Source organism: Antechinus flavipes, chromosome 3, assembly GCF_016432865.1.
Source record: "Antechinus flavipes isolate AdamAnt ecotype Samford, QLD, Australia chromosome 3, AdamAnt_v2, whole genome shotgun sequence".
NCBI classification, from domain to species: Eukaryota; Metazoa; Chordata; class Mammalia; order Dasyuromorphia; family Dasyuridae; genus Antechinus; species Antechinus flavipes.
The window spans coordinates 61,053,798-61,072,492 of NC_067400.1; the positions used below are offsets into that span (position 1 = coordinate 61,053,798).

Sequence of the window (18,695 nt, forward strand, 5' to 3'; positions counted from 1 at the left end):
TCATAGTAGTGTGAAAGATTCTAAAATCTAGGAATTGTAGAAGCATGTAGAAGCTACCAAGTTTGGAGCATAACTGAGGGTAGCTCTGGCAATTTCTCGGATGAGCATACCCTAAGCACTCTCAAATCTGTTTGGCCCAGGAACTGAGTGAGCACCTGTGCACTGACCCAATTGGCTATTCCTTTAACCTGACATTCCATGAATCAGGAAGAATTAAGTCAAGGCCAGTAGTTGATGAATTAAAGATTAGAAATCTAGTTCTGAATTTGGGTCATTCCTACTCTGATGAGTAAATATTATTGGATAAGTTACACTAGAGAGGCAGAGAAGGGAATAGCAGAGTAGTTAGAAGGCCACTAGGAGAACTACATGGGAAAATAGGATGACTCTAGAAAGGTTATTGGCAGGAAGAAGAGGAACATGTGTTACAATTGGAAGTAATTTCACTTTTTGTACAGCCCTATCAGAAGAATTAACAGAGAATTCAGAGATTAATTATCCATCCTGTTTAATGAGATCTATGAAGAGATTAATAGACTTTTATTATGAAGTGCGATGTAAAAATTAGCCAAATCTGAGGGATTTGAAAAAATATGGAAATCAAATTATTAAAAAGAAAAAAAGGGGAAATTGTGAGAAATGGACCAACAATTGTTCTCCACAATTATGAAAATTAAATTGGAGAAATGAAACAAATTAGAAAACTGAAACCCAGAAGGATATCAAGGGTGGAGGTTATCTACCAAAAGAATGTAAACTCCTTGAGGGCAGAAATTGACTTTTGTAATCTGGGGAGGTAGCCTGAGATTTAAAAAGAATTTTTTGTTCTTTGCCCTTAGCCCTCGTCTGTTATCCTTCCCCCTTCTAGAATATAAACTCCTTGGGAGCAAAGACTGGTTATGTAATGTGGAATGGAAATTCATGACATGTAACTTCTGTAACATCCAATTAATGAGGAATCAGGGGTTGTGCTTCAGGACAAGAAATAAAAGCTGCATTTGGAGTCCCAAAGGTGTGTCTGTTTATCTAGGCACCCAGTCACCCATTCTTGTAAGAATGTAAAATAAATCTTTCCTCCATTCAAAAAGAAAGAAGAAGAAGAAAGAAGAAGAAGAAGAAAGAAGAAGAAGAAGAAGAAGAAGAAGAAGAAGAAGAAGAAGAAGAAGAAGAAGAAGAAGAAGAAGAAGAAGAAGAAGAGAGAGGAAAAGGAAAAGGTAAAGAAAGAGGAGGAAGAAGAGGAGGAGGAGGAGAAGGAGGAGGAGGAAGAGGAAGAGGAGGAAAAGGAGGAAGAGGAAGAGGAGGAAGAAGAAGAGGAGGAAGAGGAGGAGGAGGAAGAGGAGGAAGAGTAGGAGGAAGAGGAGGAGGAGGACGAGGAGGAAGAGGTGAAGAAGGAAGAGGAGGAAGAGGAGAAAGAGGAGGAGGAGGAGGAAGAGGAGGAGGAGGAGGAGGATGACGACAACAACAACAACAACAACAACAAGAATGGTGAAATTTCCAGTCTTGGAATTTTTTGACAGGTCCATTTTATATAATGGTTATAGAAAGATTGGGTTTCCACAAATCAGTGGAAAGAAGTAATTTGAGAGTTTATTTGTAGGTGGAAGAAAACATCTTCCCCTCCTACAGCAGAGGTAAGAAGAATGCTTTTGATATTTGGGCTTTAGGAAATGACCTTTTGCTATGGAGACATGAAGAATCAAGATTAATCAAATATTTTTTTTTCTTTTCCCATTGGACATTGTTTTTGTTTAAGAGACTGTTAATAGGGAAATTATTTAAAGTCCCATGTTTTTCATTCATTGATCAACACTGAACAAATTTCATTTTCATTGTTCTATTAATAAGCCATGGATCAAATGCACTTTCCCTTCTAGTCTTACAATGTAGATCATTGGGATACATAGTACTGTTCGAAATATATTTATTAAACTAGGCTTTAAATCATAATAAAACATTTTTAGAAGTTAAAGCAGCCTTGGGTTAGTGTATATTACAAGGCTTTAAGATAGGACTTTAAGTTAGGATCTGGGAAACATTTAAAACAAAGGACATATTTTACATTTTGGCATCTTTTACTTTCTTTTGCCATTAAGTGAACTTTAAAGTACATTTGACCTTGTTACAAAGATGAATCTAAAGTGTCAAACAATTTTCTGGCAGTGTATATATCTGGCCAGTGTTTATAGAGAGAAAAGAAAATCATTTAAAGAGTAGAAGAACTCAAGTATTTTTTTTTTTTTTACAAGAAGTACAGTCATTTATTATATCACTAGGACCATGATGGGTAGATACATTTACACCTCTTTCAACACCTGTGGTCATTTCCTTTCTGATAAATCAGGAATTCTGAATTGCTAGTGGACTAAACTCTGACCAATCCAAGTCTCCCATCTTCTTTCTTGCCCTATTTTTAGGAGTCTGGCTGTTAAAGCACTTTTTTTTTTCTGCATTGGAACAATGCAGCAATATACAGGGGAATTTTAAGCAGCTGATTTCTGACCTCAAGCACAAAGCTGTTTCAAAGAGGAGTAGTTATGTTCCAGATCTTCTTCCAGGCAGGGCTCTTGGCCCTTCAAATTATTAAGCTGTGATGGGACTTCAAAATGAAAAAAGAATCAGAAAACGAAAAAAGTCACTCAGTGTATCATAGTTAAATGATGCATTGGTTTCAGGCAGCTGTGACTGGAAAGGCTTCCTTTAATATTCTGGGAGCATATTCCTAAAAATCAATACATGTTTGAGAAATTTCCCTGATTTTTTAAGGATTCAGGCAGGCGCCTATGGCCCACTTCAAACAAATACACATAGGCAAAAATAGCAATGCTCATCAGGAGAGATAGCACACAACCGTTGGAAAAAAAATCTAGTGTTGGTTAATGTTGAGTGAGCCCAGGAAAATCCATTATCTTTGTCCCCCAAACCTTGGAGGGAGTTTAAGGGAACCCAGAAATGTTTTTCCCCAAGAAAGCTTTTCTAAAAGGCTTTTTCTTTGCTTAAAGTTGGTATTTATTTCCCCTCTAACAATGAAATTAATAATCAGAGCAACTAGATTTGAAGGTCACTGGAATATAAACCCCTTTCTCCAACCTACCCTTGGCTAGCTGAATACACAGAGCCAATCTCTATTCCATGCCAGCTCAAGAAGGGAGAGGAAGGGGATGGGGCAGCAGGTCTTTAGAGCAAGTGGGCTCGTATATGACTCTCCACGGGAAACCGAGGCTGCTTCAGTGGAAAGGGGCTGTCCAAGGATTTCAGCCCCTAAAGGTTTAGCCAGACGCTGAAACAAGGCAGGCTCTAGCTGGCTCGCTCTCCTTTCTCTGCGTGCTGCCCCTCTCCCCATTCACATGTAGAGATCACACTTTAAAAAGAGAATAGCTAGCTGCCACTCGGAACGAATCCTCCTTTTTTCATTTCGTTGAGTTTCTCCTTCAAATGCTTGCCCGTTATTATTATAAGCTTTTCTTGGGGCCCTGGGCTGTACAGATTGCGGCGGAAGGTTGTGGGGCAGAAAGATGCCCTCCTGGAGCGAAAGACCCTTCCTTCTCCATTGATTTGTCACACTGACGTCTTTGTCTGGACCCCCGCCTCCTCCCCTTTTCCTCTTTTCACTTCACTCACTTCGCCCGCTCTCGCCGCCTGGGTCTGTATTTTCCCAGAAGGTGGCGCTATTGGTTTAAAATGAGCCGCAGCCGCTCGGGCTAGAACCTAAGCCAGCACCCAGGGCTGCTGCCCTCCGGGGGTTAGCGGTGACTGTTTTTTAAGCTCCGGAGGAAATCCCTGAGGGAAAAAAAAAAGAAAAAGAAAAAGGAGGAGGGGCAGCTAGAGGAGGAGACAGAGAGAAAAGAAACATAACTGCGAAAAATCCTGGAAAGTTAATGCATCCCCAGATCTTGCCCTCCATGCGTGCCCTACCCCCACTAACCCCGACCCTTCTCCATCCTCCAAAAACAGGCCAAGAAAAATTGGCGCTGGGAAGTGGAATCAATGGACAATACTTATGTGATCTCGACCTTGTCACCGCGTTGAAATGTGCCAGGTACTTTTTTTAAGGAAACAGAAGAAATCCCTCAGAGGACTTTCTCCCCAGACAGAAAGACTTTCCTTTTTTTTTTTTTTTTTTCCTTTTAAAAAGTGATTGGGTGATGAGAGGGTGGAGTAGGGTAAGAGAATTTAGTCTTTGAAACCTGACCCTTTCATGTACACCAGCATCTTCATTCAGAGGATCCAGGTTTTTGCATTTCTTTATTCTCAAATCATGTAGATTAGGGGGACTGCTGACTCTCCCTTTTCTCTGTTGTTAATTCATTTTCCTGGAACTTCACCTGAGAAAAGGAGGCGAAAGAGGTAGAGCACTGCCAAACACAGGCGGGTAATAGTCGGTTTCCTATATATCTTTGAATTTTATCCTATTCTTTTAATCACCCTGAAGCACCCCCTCTCGCCCCCTGCACCCCATTATCGATACTTAGAAGGTAATCGTCGTCCCCGTTTCTGACTCTTTCCTTAACTGGTTAGATGAGATAGAGCCCTTCAGAGAAAAGGTAGTGTGTGGAAGAAAAGGTTATTGAATTGTAAAGGAGAGGTGAGAACTGTTCGTTTATCCCCTAACACAAGTCCTAGATCTGTTTTAAACTCAGCAAATTGAAAGGACCACGTAGAAAAGAAACATCAAGGAAGAGCTAGGTATAAAGGGATGGTGGTGGTGGTGGTGGTGAGAGGGCATGAAAATATAAAACATTTTTCAGGGACCTCATTTTATTGGTGGAAGTGGGCCCCTACTCTTCTTCCTCTTCAATTAAGACACCATTTTCAAGACCAACAGCTCCCTTTTTCGTACTCGCGGGGTTTTGACTCCTATTTTAGGTAGTTAGTGACTGAGGACCCAAGAGCTGGAGGATCTTAAAGATGTCCCCGGCCCCCAGCCATTTATACTCCACCATCCTCACCCTCTAGCCGAAATGAGCTAGCTAGAGGACAGGATTGATACTCCAGATTATAGAAGCAGCTCCGGAGGCGGAGAGTCCCCAATACGTCGGCATCTCCCGCTGCAGAGACAAGCACCCGGCAAAATGCAAAAGCGGGAGGAAACCCGAGAAGTGCGGACTTTAAGCAGGGGGCCGGGGCGGAGACGAAGCGGAGCGATCTCCCTCGCGATTGGCCGATCCCTTCAGACTGGCGGCCTGACGTCACTGCTCTCCGCCTCCTTGGCAATGTCTACAGCCCGCTGCACTCCTAACTTAAGCATTTATTCCACTGGGATAGAACAGGCAAGAGCGGCGCTGCATCGACAAAATCATGGCTGGGATTTTCTATTTCATCCTCTTTTCGTTTCTGTTTGGAATTTGCAATGGTGTCACCGGTTCTAGGATATATCCTGCCAACGAAGGTAAGGGTTTGCTGGGTGCGCGCTGAGGACGGACGGGAGGATAGACGATGCTTTTTCCCGGCTATTCCGGAGATCTTGGATCCGGGGTCCGAGTGTGCGCCATCCTCTTAGCTGTATGGGATGGACAGGGGTGGTGCAAGCCGGAGAAGAGGAAAGATGAAAGATTCAGGCGATCCAGGTGGGCGCCGCGGGTGCCACGATGGATGCAAGCTGCAAGTCTGTCCAAGTTTAGTGAGAGGGGCCAAAGTTCATTAGCATCCGCGGACCAGTGTCTCCAGGGGACGGGACAGGCTCCCGGGAACCTGAGAGCGGTGTAATTCAGCGCAACGCAGATCCTAAAGTGGAGTTCTGCAAAGGATCGCGAGTTAGTGGTGGGAGAGAGATCAAGTCCAGCGGCTGGAGCGGGGTGGGGTGGTGGATCCTATTTCTTCTGAGACTTCATCCCTTGCTCCCAGAGTCTTAAAGTTTGTTATTTTACTACACCATCCCTTCTCTCAGCTATTTTCTTTAATTTCTTAAACCCGAGAAATAAGGCTGCAGGTTTGCAGCAGGATCGCGGCTGCTGCGCCAGCCAGGGTGTTAGTGACCTGATTTTTCAGGGACGTGACTCTACAATCCTGGATGCGCTCCTGTCACTGGCAGTCCGGGAGCTCTCCCATTCCTCGGTTAATATAATCCTTACCGCTCTCGGGGAAAGAGAAGCAAGTTGCAATCCAACAGATTGTAGGGTTTCCCTTTGCGGCCCTCCCTGCGAGCGTCCCTGGAGGTGGCGTCTTAGTTCCGAAATAAAAGCTTTAGACAGCTAAGGACAGAGCTTTTTCTCCGCTCATTCTCAGAGCGTCTGGAACGAGCGCATCTGTGCGGTCCGAGAAACTGGGTTAATTTATTAGGCTCATTTCTTAACCAGAGAGGCAGTAGAGAAGGGGTGTGTGTGTGTGTGTGTGTGTGTGTGTGTGTGTGTGTGACCATTATATCTATACCTATCCACTATCTATCTATCTATTTATCTGTCTATATCTAGTCTTTCTGCGCATTCCGATCCAATTTATATATTTCTCCTTACAAAGGGAGATGGGGCTAAAAAAAAAAAAAAAAAAAAAAAAAAAAAACGTAGTTTCATCCACTTAATGTAGGAACAGACGATATCCAAAACTAGAGAGGCTGGAGATGAGAGATATACACATACCTGACTACAGAGAAAGACTGTCTATGGGGGAGATAAGATGGTCCTTGCTCATCTCCGTCCCCCAGATCACCCGGGGCCTACTGTCTTCAGTTACCTTGTCAGGTGTGGGCGGCGGGGAGTCCTTTACAGAGGGATAGGCAGGAGATAATCATCAGGCCCTGTGCGCTCGCTCTGCTACTTCGTGAACTTAATAGTCCGTCCCGGGAGACTTCTGTTTGTTACCAAACGCAGAGCCCCTTTCCTCCTTTTGATTTCTTTTCTTTTCTTTCTTTCTTTCTTTATTTGTGGGGGAAAGGAAGGGGAGCCATGGGGCTAGGGTGGCTAGAGAATCTAAACTTAGAGCTGGGGTGAAATAGCTGTAGCCAAAACCCACCGACGTAGCCGCAGTAAGGAAAAGCCAGGATGTCTCCTCCCTCTCTAACGCGCCCTCCCCTTATTTTTTTCAATAAATTCATTTTGTTCCTTCTTTTGATTCTCATCACGTTTCCTTTTCTCCCCTTTTACCCTCTCTTTCCCCCCCCCCCACTTTTTTTTTTTTTTTTTTTTGTAAATTGGGTCGCATTGTTCCCTTTGTTTCCTTAATCCACCTTACATTAATCCAAATGGATGTTGCCTGCTTTTCTCTGGGGAGAGAAGAAAGATACGGAGGTGGGGGAAGGGTGGAGGGATATACTAGGTGCTGTGGTAGGGGTGTCGCTGCCGGGGGGTGGAGGATAGCGGTTACAATTTTAAAAAATCATATTAGAGATTTCAATCTCTCCATAAGAAGAAAAGGAAGAGAAATACTGGTTATAACTAGATGGATTGGGAAGGGGGGGAACTACTGGGGAGGAAAGAATTCAGAATAATGGGAAGGGGGCGGTGTTGGAGTAAGGAGGGATTCATCATACCCATTCCGGGGAATTGTTACCCCTCACCCCGTTCTGGTTGGCCTTGCTGATCAAGTTAATATACCATTGGTTCATTTTTAGTGGATCTTTGGGCCTCCAGATCATCAGGGACTATGGGGAAGGGAATAAAGATAGAGGATTAGGAATTCATTTGGATTCTCAATGTCATAAAGATAAATGACCTTAGCTGTTCCCAAAAAAGGACGTCTTTCATACTTATGTGGTCTCATAGCATCCTGGTTTGCAGTTCCAAGTTACGATGACAGAAGCATATCAAATCCATTAGATACTACTATATATACCTAAAATTCAAAACTCGAATTCTCTTCAGAGGTGTGAAAGGAAACATCAAACCGTCTCCACCAAGAGACCATAGACTATGTTATTCTCCATACTTGGCTATGATTCTAGAACACATCAGGCATCTTTCCTTTGAAACTTTGCTATTTTTAAAAATCAGCTTATCGAACATTAATGCCATATAGGTTTAGTTGTGATAAACAGAAAAGGATCATAGAAAAGGGAAAAATAAACTCAATCAACCAATAAAAAAAAAAAAAAAAGAATCCTTAGTCTTTTATGATCCTTGGGGGAAACTCATAAAGAATTCAATTATGACTTTGCCAGGCAGTTTTAGGTTATATAGTCACCTGAAACTTGTGAAAATAAATATAATTCCATCCAATGCCATTCATAGATATCTGCATATTTTACTCTGGAGTTTAATTGCCCCATATTGTCTTCTCATTTTATTTTGAATTCTGCATTTATCTTTAAAACCAAGTGGATTAACAGAGTCCTTGGAAGGAATTTTAACTGCTAGGCAAGTTAAATAAATAAAAACCTACAGATTTAAAGGGGGGGAGAAGATCAAGTGAATAATGATTATTTACATAAGTGAAACAAAGTTTGGGTTTAGATCAGAGTTGGATGTGCTTACCCTCCTCACATATGGAAACACTCAAGCAAATAGTTTCTGTAGTATTGGCTTTTAGTGATTGGAAATTAATCTATTTTGCTTTGTTTTTCTGCAGTTACCTTATTGGATTCCAGATCGGTTCAGGGAGAGCTTGGGTGGATAGCCAGCCCTTTGGAAGGAGGGGTAAGTTCTGAATGGGTAGCTGATCAAAAGAGCTTTTTTTTTTTTTTTTTTTTTAAAGAGTGATTAGTAAGTTTCTGGAGAGCCCTAATGGCTCGATTATTGTTGATTGTGGTGAGGAGGTCAGATTTCCTCCATGGCCTATGAAGTGAATTAGGCTTTGTTGAAGAAATCCTATACTCCCCCTGGATAACTCTGTCATGGAAGAACTAGAAACCAAAAGGGCAGAAAAGGGTTTCAAAATTAGGAGATTGGTTGAGGCATGGACTTAGATGCCTATTTAAAACTAAAATACTGACAAGAAACATGATCTAGGGACCAAATTGGAATCTATGCCTATTTCTGTTATAGCCGTGAAAGACCTTACAGGGGTTAACTGTGGAGCAATTGTGTTATTTCCAGATTAAGAAAATGAATCAATAAAGATAAAGGAGGGAGAAGGCAGGTCTTACAGCATGCAAGCAAGTCCAATTCTGAGGATACATACTGTGAAAGCTTCATACCTCCATATCACAACCTCCAATCACTGCTGTTTTCCTGTACACTCTGAGAAAGCTATCTGACTCCTGCCAGTTGCATCCCTTGTCTTCAAAAGAAACATCCCAACAGCTTGGGTTTGGGTATTGTTTCTGCCGAATGTGGAAAGTTAGAGAATTTCTAGTCTAAGGTCGAAGGGATTGGGATGGCTGGTTAAGTAGGAGAGACCTCATCTTCGAAAGTGCAAATATTCACTGTTAATTTGTCTCAGTATATGTAGCACTTGCCGATCACTGCCTGCATCTGAAGATGTAAGAAATGAAAATAGGCAAATGACAACATGTCTCCTCTCTCCCCATCCCCCCCTTAATTATTAGTCCTAGGAAACAGTCTTTGAAATATGTCAGCATTGTGCATCTTGCTCCTGCCAAATTAAAATAACTCTCAAATCCTTTAGAAATTAAACAAATGACCCTGACTTGCACCTTTAGTATTCTGTGACTAAGATTCGCTGATTGAAAATAATGGGGTTTCGAGATTAAGAGGCTTTATTAAGCAAAATACAAGAACTAGTTACCCAGTATGGTGCCACATACCCATGAGCTGAATAAACACTTGAGTGATTTATAAGGAAAAAAGATTTATAGGAACTATTACAGGTGAACATGTTCTCTTTCCAAAAATAAGGCAAAGACATGGTTAGTAGAGCTGAAGAAATTTAAGCTGCCTTTTAAAAACTCTTATGCTAGCAGAAATTTGACTTGGCCATCTGTGTCAAATAATACTATAAAATTAGTTTGCCTCATTGTGTATTTTTTGTTGTTGTTTTCTTGTTTGTTTTTGTTGTTTGGTTGGGTTTTTAAAAATTTTTTTGTCCGAACTTGACTACGGTTTTCAGTAGTTTTGTGTAGAAAAAAATTAGATGCCTCAAAATCATTTTTTTTTTAAGGGACGTTGTGATTGGCAGGTCTCTGGCAGTGTAGACAGGCTGTATTCACTGTTGATTGTAGGCAATTGCCCTCATTCTTTGACAGTGGAGAAAGGTACAGCTTTATCTCAGTGAGAGTCAGGCTTCTTGTTAATCCTATACCCTGGAAAGGTCACTGATTCACACAGGCTTTCTCCGGCTGCAGTGGGGTACTTCTCTGTAGATTAAAATATATGAAAACTACCAGTAAAATTGAAGATGGAAGGTGTCAGTGAGTTATTAATCATGTTCATTTGCCAGATTTTCCTTATTGAAAGCTATTTTCTAGTTTGAGGAGGGAATGGCTATAGTTTTATGTGGGACCTGACATTTTACTAAATCCCTGTACATGTAGCCTACTTCAAGAAAGTTAGTGACAAATTTTAGATCCTATTTTACGGCCTGCCTGGTTCTTTGAAAGTCTATATTGGAAGTTAACAAATTCTCTATTTCTTTTTTCCAATTTTTGAAAAAGCATCCTGGTCAGTTCTTGTGGACAGGAAACTTTTTTTTTTTTAAACTGTGATAGTTTATTTATTTATATTGAAAACTATTCCTGGATAAATGTATATACTGCAGAACTGCTTTATGGGTCTATGGTAGACAATTCTTTACCTGTACGGCATTTTAAGTGTTATTATGAGATGGTGATGATAAAACTTAAGGATTCCCTGTTCCCAAATATGGAGTAGCTCTAGTACAATTAATATTTTCAGTTACAAACTTAATTTATGATTTCTTAAAATTTTATAATTGAAAAAGCTTAATGCCTCAAATTTCAAATCGGCATTGAATTGGATTGTTAAAGCTAAATCTCTTTAAAAACCAATTATCATATGTAAAGTGATATGAAAACTTTAAAATTTTATATAAAATAACATAATGTCGGGTTTTATTATTATTATTTACAACATGCAATATCTTTTTTGGTTGGGAATCTGAAAGATAGTTATTTGGAGATAATAGTGACTATCATAAGCTGCGTTGATTGATTTTTGTTAATAAGGACACATTTTGGAAAAGATATCAAGCAAATCATCATAGGTTATGGGAGACTACTTATTCTCTCCCACCTTCATACGTGAGACCAGTCCTACAAAACCCAATTTCCATGGCATCCTTTTAACACAGAATTTCATTCAGAAGGCAATTCTCATTTAAAAGAGCTGACCACTCATGGTCTTGTGCTGTATACTCTAGGATTCAGTGAATAGGGAGTTTTGTCAGTAGTTCAGTTAATTTGAGCTATGTAGTTAGTCAAGCAGGAAGCATCAGTGGAAAAATCCCACTTTGGGGCTTTAGATATCCTGTTTCATACTGTGTAGACAAAACCTAAGTGTCTCAGTTTAGATTAGGATATTCCCTTTGCTCTGAGATGGAATAACTTTGTGAATATTTCTTAGAGGGGGGAGATTATATATTGGATTCATCAACTATTTTCCCTAGTAAAGGAAATTACTGGCAATTACTTGCTAATTAGAAGGAAGAAAATCAATTTTGATTCATACTCATACTTATTTCATCCCTGGCCCTCACCAGTCCCCCCCATCCAACTTTGTCATTAGTAGCAGATAAATAAAGAATTTATATGTTATGAACTCTATAATGTATACCTAATACATTTTCTTTGCCACTAATGTTCAGTAATACCCTTGGGGATGCCTCCAGAAGATATGTAATATTTTTACATAATTCTTTGGAGCAAAATGAAGATATAAGTAGAACTATTCTGTTGTACTTATTTTAAAGTCATTTCTTTTCCATCTAGTGATATTCCTATGTTGCTGCTATGGCAGATTTGTGTCAGGTCTATAGAAATTCAGTAGCCTGGATGTTAATGAATGATTGGAATGGACAATCTATCTCATGGCTTTGTCAGCCTATTGCACCTCCAAATCTATTCTACCATAGGAAAGGACATCTTTAACAAATAATAAGGGAAGCACCCTAGCTCTGAAGTCAAAAGTCCTAGATATAGATCCTACTTCCAATATGACTCTTGTGACCATGTGAAAGTCTTTTTTCTGAGACTCAGTTTACTCATCCATAAAAGTGAAGAGGTTGAACTCGATGATCTCTAGATCTGTAATCTTTTGAATAATAAGTAGGACCAAGCAGATTTTCCAGGCACATCAAATTCAGTCTGCATGTCACGGCTCCCACTCTTGTTAAATTTTCTCATTCTTGGTGACATAATTTCCATCTGCTAGTTTATTTTCCACTCTTCAAGGCAGATTTAGAGTGAAATAAAATGGGTTCAATGCCATATTCCTTTCTTAAAACTTCTGGATTTCTGAAATTTCAAAAGGAATAAACAAACATACATGATGATTATAGGAACAAATGGTTTTAAAGTTAGTTACCATTGCAATTGGCCCCAAGTCTTTATTTCTTGGTATTCTTGGGTTTACTATTGACTGCCCATTTTCTTGGGATTACTTGGGATCACAGAATGTTGTGAATGTGTTTTTTTTTTTTTTTCTTTTTAAAGAATAGTGATTGTGCCAAAAAGAAAGACTGACATTTTTTAGGTATTAGGGAGCAAAGTTCTGACAGGAGTTCTACTAATTAACTGATAATTGTCTTCCTTTGGCAAGCTACACTCTTCCTGTCCTTAATTTGCAGGTCTCTACTCAATTGTTGAAACAATACACATTACTGGGTTTTCATTTATAAGCAAATTTGAACTGTTGCCACTTCCAATTGGGGCTGTTGTAATAGGTGAACTGAAGGCTGCTAGACCACCAGAAATAACTGGGGAGAACTCACAGACAATAAACTCACCATAAATGGGATTACCTGAGTCTTTGGCTGTTATTCAAGAGATAGAACCAATGAAAAAAAATGCTTAGCCACCAAGATATCTTATAACTGTTATGACTGTGTTTCTCTTAAGGGACTTCTGTAGTTGTTTTTTGTATTTCTCATCTTTTAGTAGTTCTGATGTTAGAAGCAAATAAAATTAGGGTCCTACTGGAGGAAGAAAGGATTACCAAGTAATGCTTTGATGTAAATTTTCAATGAGTTTGTTTCTCTTTGAATATTCACAGTGGGAAGAAGTGAGCATTATGGATGAGAAAAATACTCCAATCCGTACTTACCAAGTCTGCAATGTCATGGAGTCCAGCCAAAACAACTGGTTACGAACTGATTGGATTCCTCGGGAAGGGGCTCAGAGGGTGTATATTGAGATTAAATTCACACTGAGAGACTGTAATAGCCTACCAGGAGTTATGGGAACTTGCAAAGAGACTTTTAACTTGTACTACTATGAATCCAATAATGACAAAGAACGCTTTATCAGAGAAAGCCAGTTTGCTAAGATCGACACCATTGCTGCTGATGAGAGCTTCACCCAAGTGGACATTGGTGATAGAATCATGAAGTTGAACACCGAGATAAGAGACGTAGGACCACTGAGCAAGAAAGGGTTCTACTTGGCTTTTCAGGATGTTGGAGCCTGTATTGCTCTAGTCTCTGTTCGGGTTTTCTATAAGAAGTGTCCATTGACAGTTCGAAATCTGGCCCAGTTTCCAGACACCATCACTGGGGCTGATACATCCTCCCTAGTGGAAGTTCGAGGCTCCTGTGTCAACAACTCAGAAGAAAAGGATGTGCCAAAAATGTATTGTGGGGCAGATGGTGAATGGCTGGTACCCATTGGCAACTGTCTATGCAATGCTGGGCATGAAGAGAGAAATGGAGAATGCCAAGGTAGGAACAGCCATATTGTACTTTTCATTAGGGCTTAGTGCACATAATTAAATCAGAGATGAGACTAAATGGAGTAAAGCCAGTAATTAGCAGCCCCTGTGGGATGCAGTGGGACAGAGGGGTCTAATGAGCAAGTCCAAAAGCTCCAGGTGGCAAGGCTAAGACGTTTATAATTCTGACAAAACAAATGATCTTGCTATAATCAGCAGAAGGTCAAACACATTTGCTAACAGGCTCTTAGATCCAAACTGACTTGATGTATCCTATGCAATTTAAATGAACCCACTGAAGCAATAGATACACTTGACTGATCCTCACTTAAAGAGAGAGTACACTTTTTTCTTAAGCCATAATTTTCTACTAGGAAATGTTTGGTAAAATAGCAAAGCACCAATATGTGTGTAGACATGTGTTATTGTATGGTAGACTTAGAGATGATGAGTTGATTGGGTCATTTCAATCCAACCAGCTCAGTTGATTAAGATAGATCCCTTGTGAGCAGTTTGTCCATTAACACTGTGTTCCTGTCCATTTTTGAACAAATGTGCCACAAGCTGGTATGGCTGTTTCAGGCACACTCACTTCCACTTTGCACACAGATAAACACCACCTCTAAGTAAAATTAATTTTGACATAAACTCTTTTTATTTCCCTTAGGAGGTGGAACAAAGTTGGTAAAAGCTCTTTGATTTGATTTGTGGTCATAGGCAGCAAATCGTGATTTATTTTGATTGCTCTAGTCTTCTAAGTCTAAGTAGTTTATCTCATTAATGACTAATGGTGGATTTTTGTTGAATAATTTGTGTATGTGGCTTATTACTACCTCTGTTTTTATAATTTTCTGTTTCAAACAGAAAACTGTGATATTGCTATATGTATATATGTATATGTATGTATGATATATATGTGTGTAAATAGACATTAATTATAAAATCCTATTTGTAGTTATTGTGCTTCTGTGATAGGGACTAACATTTTTATTTATAATACCCTCTGCATTTATGCATTGATAGGAATAAAAGATTGCCAAAAATAAAATTATTCAATGTTTTCTTAAACGGATTAAAAAAATGGCAACGACTTTTATTTTTGTTGTATATATTATTTCTATTAGGACTAAACAGAACCAGTATAACCAATTTGGAATTGGCCCATAGGTGGCTTCTCAGATTTTGTGTTGCTGCGCAATGGATTGAGTTGCCACATGTTCATATGATTTGGTCTTTAGGATGACTAAGACAGCTGATTGCCAAATTGCTAATGTGACACTCCAATTGATTTAAAGGCAGGTGATGTTGATGGCTTTTTAAAAAATGATTCTTTTGGATCATAGAAATGTATAGGATTTTACTTTTATGGTTTATAGTAGTTGATGTATTTGAAAAAAGAGTTTTAATGATAACTCTTAGGGTATTGCCAGTTTTCCTTTTGGGGGAAGTAACTATTTTCAGTTCTTGTTTAATTTCACTGTAACACAATGAAAAAGGTTGTCTGTCAACTGTTCCTGCAGGCCCAGTATAAGAAAATAATTTGCATTTAAACATCATACTTGGAAAACCCTTAAAACCTTAATTCCTTGGCATTTCATTGTTTTGTCCTTTGAGTTAATAATCACTACTTAGCCTATGCCACATTGCAAACTGGTGATTCTTTTTGGCATTCTGATGAGAAAATACATAAGCATATCTTATATGCAAGTAAATCACAATGATGGCAAAAATTGAAAAACACAGTGAAGTGACAGGGCATCATATTTAGAGTAAATTATTCTGTCTTTTGGATTTCCGAAACACAGCAACTGCACATCTCTACATGTCAAGAACTATAGAAAACACTGTTAACTTCCAGTTTCTGCTAAGTGCATGCTCTTTGAATATTAGGAAATTTTGGCATATCCAAAATTGCCATTGGTTTTCAGATGTCCCAGAGTCCACATAACTCATACATTGTTATGTGTGAGGGCTCCTGATTGACGTTTTTACAACTCAAATTGGGGGAGAGGAGAAAAAGATGGAAAGGAAAGTGGATGGAAAAACAGTTAACCTATTTAGTGATTTGTTTAATGGAAATAATCATGGGAATTTAGAAAGGAGGAAGCAGAAACGAAATACTACCTAGTACAAGGTCCATGAGGAATTGTTGAGTGAGTCAGGTGTCATCTATTTCCTGAGCTTAAAAATTTTCTATTTATTGGTTGATAATGGAGACATGTTGAGTCATTTTAGAATGAGCAAATATATGGTGAATTTTCAGAAATTCTACCTATACCTTCAAAGAAGTTTACTTAGAAAGACTAGTCTTTCCTGGTCTTTCTCCAGTTTCTTCCACCTTTTACCTTTTGCTACATGGTTTCTCTATCCCCCATCTAAGGTCATCTCTAGTAATCCTGACTACTGGATCTGAGTAGCTCTGAAGGAGGCAGCTCAATCATTCTATGTTCTTTAGATTAATGACTCAACTTTTTTCAAAACAAAAAGTCCATACAAAAATCGTCCAAAACACTCGGCAAGACAAATTTAATTAAACGTGGCTGAAGGAAAGAATCAACTGTGAGGTCCCTGAAAAGCCTCCCTCCCTTAAATCCAATTCACTTGCATGTCATGGCATCACCTCCCTGATGTCATGCTCCTCTTCAAAGGAAGGACAAACAACAATAACAATTTATTCCCAGCCCCCAACCCAAGTAATAATCTCTGATGAAGTCATGGGTATCAGAGAAGAAAAATTTAAATGACAAAGAATTTTTCCAATGCCAAATTAGTGTTGCTTTTTTTCACATGACTTAAGATAGTTAAAATCAATGGAAATAAAAATTATTTTCTTTCATGGTGATTTTACTTTTATCATAATCCTTATCCCAAGTTCACATCTGTTTGCCTGGATACTGGTTGAGGGTCAGAGTATTTCATAGCAATGTTGATTTCCCTCTGATATTAGGGATAAAATCCTACCAAAAGAAGTTAAACATTTAAATTTTTTATTCCTGTTGAAAATTATGTCAATTATTTCTATTCATTTCTTGATGCCTTGGAAAGAAAGAAAAATCTATATTGGGTGAGATGAGCCGGGGAGGGGACTGGGCAAGAGATTTTTTGGGAAAAAAGCTTAAATCCAAGAAAGAGGTATAGAGAGAAGTCCTAGTAGAGGCTTCAGAACTCTGGGGGCAGGTTCCGCCCCAATTGTTTTTTCAATGGGTCTACTGTGACAGGATAAATACAAGAAAAGGGGAAAGGTCACATGCTTCCTCATCCATCTTCCTTGGGTGCTTGGAGGTCAGAGCTAAGATTGATTAAGATCTTAAATGTTTGACAAAGGATTGGTGGGCAAAAATGGCCATGTGGCTGGGGGCCTGTGGTGTCCTGTTGTTTGAGACCTAACCTTAGTCATCTGGTGGAGTCTTCAAGGGACCTTGGGGACAAAACTACATTTCCTCTTGCCGTTCTTACCTACAAGCAGTACATGCTAATGGAGGCCAAGAATGAAGAGACATGTCAAAAGTTTAGAAGGTGATTGTTGGTTTGCCCCCCAAAGCAGCTGCAAGTTCATTCTAGCTTCTGCTCTCGAATAACATTTTCTGAAATGATTTTGTTCAGTTGTACTTAGACAACAAAGGCTGTTAAATAACTCTTCTGCCCTCTCAAGGAGAATGGATGACTGGAGTTGGCAGTTTGAACTTGGGGAAGGAGGACTTGGTACTGAAGAAAATTGTGCTGCTGAAACCTTGTCATACTGTCAAAAAAAGGAGAAAGAAATCTACCTTAACTCTCCCTATTTTTCTCTCTTTGAGGAAATATTCCAGATGTTTTACAGTGGTTTTTCATTACTTAAGAAATATTAAGCAATTCTATTAAAAAGTATGGGAATTGGAAGAAAAGAGACTTAAAATTTTTTTTTGCAAAGTTTGTAAACTGAGAAGTGAATCTAAAGACATAAATATTTACTCTTTTTGCTTTCTACAACTTTAATAAACAATATTTTAGGAAAAACTCCATGAAGAACACTGGGAGCAACCTAGGAAATTCTTTTATGTGATGACTGTCTGAAGGCCAATATGATTATAGTTTTGGGAGTAAAGTTAACCTGGACAGAAATTTAACCTTACTTTAATTGCATTATTTTGATTATGGGACTTGTTTTGTATCTTAGTCATATACACTTTGTGTGTGTGTGTGGGGGGGGGGATGTGGGAAAGCTTTTTTTTTTTTTAATTAAAAACCTTTATTTTAAAACTAGCAGAAAAATAAAGGACCCTTAGGTATATCCTAGCAATTAAGGATAACTTTGAGTTTATAAAATTGAATATTTCAATTTTATAGTATTTTGCTCAAGAGAAATCAATATTAAGAAAATCAATACTTTGTTTTTCTAAAACAATAGTGGGCTTTGGGAGAAGGAATGGTGAGAAAGTATTTAAAATATAGTTCATTCAGAGAGCTGTATTTTCATATCCTTGCTATTTTTTTTTTTTTGACATTTTTCTTTTACCTTTGATAAGTGTCCTTAGGAAGCAATCACTTGAAGAACATGGTTGCTTTTATCTCAGAGCCTTTGAAACATACCTATGATCGTTGAAAGGAGAATTTCATTTTATATGTCAGAAGAGCAGGATTTAATTATGATCCTTCCCTGCCCCCTCTCCTTATGCCTTTTTCTTCTGCTTGTGACCAGATTTTTGTAGGACTGAGATAATGACCCATTCTAGTTACACCAAATATGATGTAGCCAATCTTTCATTTAGCTGGTCATTTAGGAGTTTTGTATTTCTCTCCCCCTCTTCCCCACTAGCTTCTTTATACCTCACAAAGAAATCCTAAGCTAAATAAAACAAAAGCAACCCACAATAAATTAAACTTTGATAGGTCTAAGAGGATGTGTTAAAGCTTGGGAAAGGATTAAATCAATTCAATTACAAATTTATGATTTAGATAATCTTGCTAAAAGTGTCTCCCTTCTTTCCAGTAGAATGTAAACTCCCT

The 18,695-nt window shown here is 38.9% G+C and overlaps 1 protein-coding gene across 3 annotated transcripts in view; it reads left to right on the forward strand.

Moving 5' to 3' along the window:
- The first annotated feature begins 2,376 nt into the window (after nt 1-2,376).
- EPHA4 (EPH receptor A4) overlaps nt 2,377-18,695 on the forward strand; it is a 167,109-nt gene continuing 150,790 nt past the window's right edge. Inside the window, exons 1-3 of one of the 3 annotated variants that reach the window (XM_051983470.1) lie at nt 2,377-5,386; nt 8,497-8,564; nt 13,056-13,719. In XM_051983470.1, coding sequence (XP_051839430.1) covers nt 5,296-5,386; nt 8,497-8,564; nt 13,056-13,719 — 823 coding nt within the window. In that variant the 5' untranslated portion in view covers nt 2,377-5,295. The remainder of the gene's footprint in view (nt 5,387-8,496; nt 8,565-13,055; nt 13,720-18,695) is intronic. The other 2 variants (XM_051983469.1, XM_051983467.1) reach the window with 2 other exon arrangements.